Here is a 2,812-nt window from a genome sequence, read left to right on the forward strand (position 1 = left end):
ATAGCCAATTAAAAAAAGAAGAAGAATAGTTGAAATGAGTATAAACTATTTGTTCATAATTTAATTTATGCAACAACATCTTCTTTTATATATTTTTTTATAATCTAGTTGTTAAATTTATAAATCCACAACCTTATAATTTAAAATAATCAATCAAAGTTATTTTCATATTTTCTCGCAAAACTTATTAAATAAAAATAAAAATGAAAAACATACATTAAATTATTGAAATATACTTTTCTCAATAAATATGATTATATATTATATATTCATCTTATAATTAATTATATAGTCTTGTTTAAATAAATGTGATTTTTATTTTATTTTTATAAATTAGAACAAAGGTACTATATTTTTTTCCTTCAATTTCTTATCAACGGAAAAAACCCAAGTTTAGAAGAGATGTCATAAAAAATTGTTCGAAACTTGAAATAGTACTCCCTCCCTTTTTTATTATAAGTCGTTTTGAAAAAAAAATTTATATTTAAATATAAGTCGTTTTACAATTCCAATAAATAATTAATACTACTTTTTCTATTATATCCTTAAATATTTATTACATTCTCTCCTTTCAATTATATAAATTTATCTTCTACATGTCAATGAAGGATAATTTTGTAAAAACCTTCATAATTTCTTATTTTCATACAATAATTATTATTTTTGTTAAACTGCGTAAAAAGTCTAAAACGACTTATAATAAAAAAACGGAGGGAGTAGTATTTTACTAATTTAACATAAAACAAAAAACTTACAAAATTTAATTTTTCTTTTACCAGAAATTTAATCCACTATACTTTTTTTAAAAAAAGGAAAGAATTTAATGATCATACATATTTTCTTTTATATGTTTCGCTATCAATCTAGAGTAATTCTAATTTTCTGACACCCATTTGTTATCATTATCCCAAAAGTATCCAAGAAAAGTCTTAGCAGCATCCAAACTTGGAAAATACGTGGGTTCAAGGAACATGTGAGTCAACGAGTCACCGCCATCGCAACTCAGCCCAACTCGGTTTCCATTCGCCTCAGAACTCCCCATCACCACCGTCAGCACCTGCTTGTAACCATAGAAGAATCTCTTCATAGAAACTTCAATAGCTTGCATAGCCTGCAACAAGTGAACCTTATCGAACCCACTCATCTTCTCCGCCACATACAGCTTCATCGCCGCCTCTTGAATCCTAGGTCCGCCTTTAGGATCAACCTCAACTTCCAATATCTCCGGCACTCTATGCCGCAAATCTCTACACATCTTCGTCACGTTGACCAACTCCTTCGACCGCATGCAAAACGCCGCCGTTTCGTATGATGACGATTTCACCGATAACTGATTCTTCAGCTTCAGGAAATCAGCTGGATCCATCATCAGATGAACGTCTTCAATATCAGCAAGAAGCTTCCAGATCCTCTCCACCGCGTAACAATCCTCCACCGCTTTCTCCAACCTTCTCCCGTCAATCGCGTCGCTGATTCTTTCTAGAAGCTTCCGCGACACGTGGATCCACGACTCAACGATCTGATGAGTCGCGTGCACCGCGTGATTCTCGTAGTTATCGATACGGTCGTCATATGGCGTCGTTTTCAGCGTGTGAACTTCGTCCGGCTTGCAAACGGTGTCGTATCTGAGGCTCGGTTTTCCGGCGAGGTTCGGTTCACCCAAACCTAGCGTATAAGAACACCTCATCATTTGACACTCCACGGAGAGAAGAATCCTCTGTGCCACGTCCTTGGATTTGTACCACGTGGCAAGCTGTGGAAGAAGACTCCTCTCGCTGTAGCTTCTGATTTTGCTATCGCCGCTGCTGAGATAAGCGGTTGGTACTGTGCCACGTGTCTCGGGGTTTTGTTCCTCGTCTTCACATAGCATGGCGATAATCTCAATCTGCTGCGTGGCGATGGACTCGAGTCTGCGGTTCCATTCTGAACGGTTCGTGTAGGGTCTGGGGTCGGAGAGAACAGTAGAGATGAAACCAAATGTGATCTCGAGTGCTTGCAAAGCTGGTTTAAGGATTGGTTCGTTGCCCCAGTTTGGGAATTCTCTTGATTCCCAAAGCTTGCGGAGCTCCGGGATTCGGATATAGTAGTCATACGCCGCGCAAAGAGGAGGCGCCGCGGCCGAAATATCATTTGTGATTGAAAGTGGTTGCAACAAGGGTAGAGAGTTGTTGCGTGGTGAGGATTTGTCGGAGATAGAGAGTTTTGGAGATTTGGAAGACATGTCGGAATTTGGCATGTTTAATTTCCAGTGTAAATCAACCATCTTTGACTATAAGAATGTAAGAATAGAGTTATTGTTGTGTTTGAGTTTGGGATTGTTTTGTGTTGTGGAGTTGAAATGGATAAGGGAAGAGAGAAGGGTATTTATATGAAAAGAGAAAGAAGATATGGATTGTGAAACTTGAAACAGCAAGGAAAGGAGAGAAAAAAGACGTGTGGACTGCGAGGATTGTATTGTACAGGGGTGCATGAAGAACGAGGAATTTGAAAGTCGCGGTGGTTTGAAGAATTATTTTAAAATTTGCGTGGGAGAAAATTAAAGTAATTAAAGTAATTAAAATGTTTTTTTATTCGATTTTTGTTATGAAGGCATGCTCATTAATAAATGACAGCAAAACATTTAATGAAGATAAGAAATAAAATAATGTTAAATGAAAGAGTGGGAAAGGGAGAGGAATGGTGGAGCGGCACATGAGGATTGAAGCTTATCCACATGAGATAAAACATGCGAAGACAAAGAAAGAAGGCGTCTGTTTACTTTGAATGTCGGAGGAGAATATTGTTAAAAATTATCGACTTTTTTTTTTATAAT

The 2,812-nt window shown here is 36.7% G+C and overlaps 1 protein-coding gene across 1 annotated transcript; it reads right to left on the minus strand.

Moving 5' to 3' along the window:
* Positions 1-751: 751 nt before the first annotated feature.
* On the minus strand, positions 752-2,534 carry LOC131661938 (nematode resistance protein-like HSPRO2). The gene has a single exon (XM_058931600.1). The coding sequence runs from the start codon at positions 2,261-2,263 to the stop codon at positions 875-877; it is 1,389 nt and encodes a 462-aa protein (XP_058787583.1). The 5' UTR covers positions 2,264-2,534; the 3' UTR covers positions 752-874.
* Positions 2,535-2,812: the final 278 nt, after the last annotated feature.

Source organism: Vicia villosa, linkage group LG3 (genome assembly GCF_029867415.1).
Source record: "Vicia villosa cultivar HV-30 ecotype Madison, WI linkage group LG3, Vvil1.0, whole genome shotgun sequence".
NCBI lineage: Eukaryota > Viridiplantae > Streptophyta > Magnoliopsida > Fabales > Fabaceae > Vicia > Vicia villosa.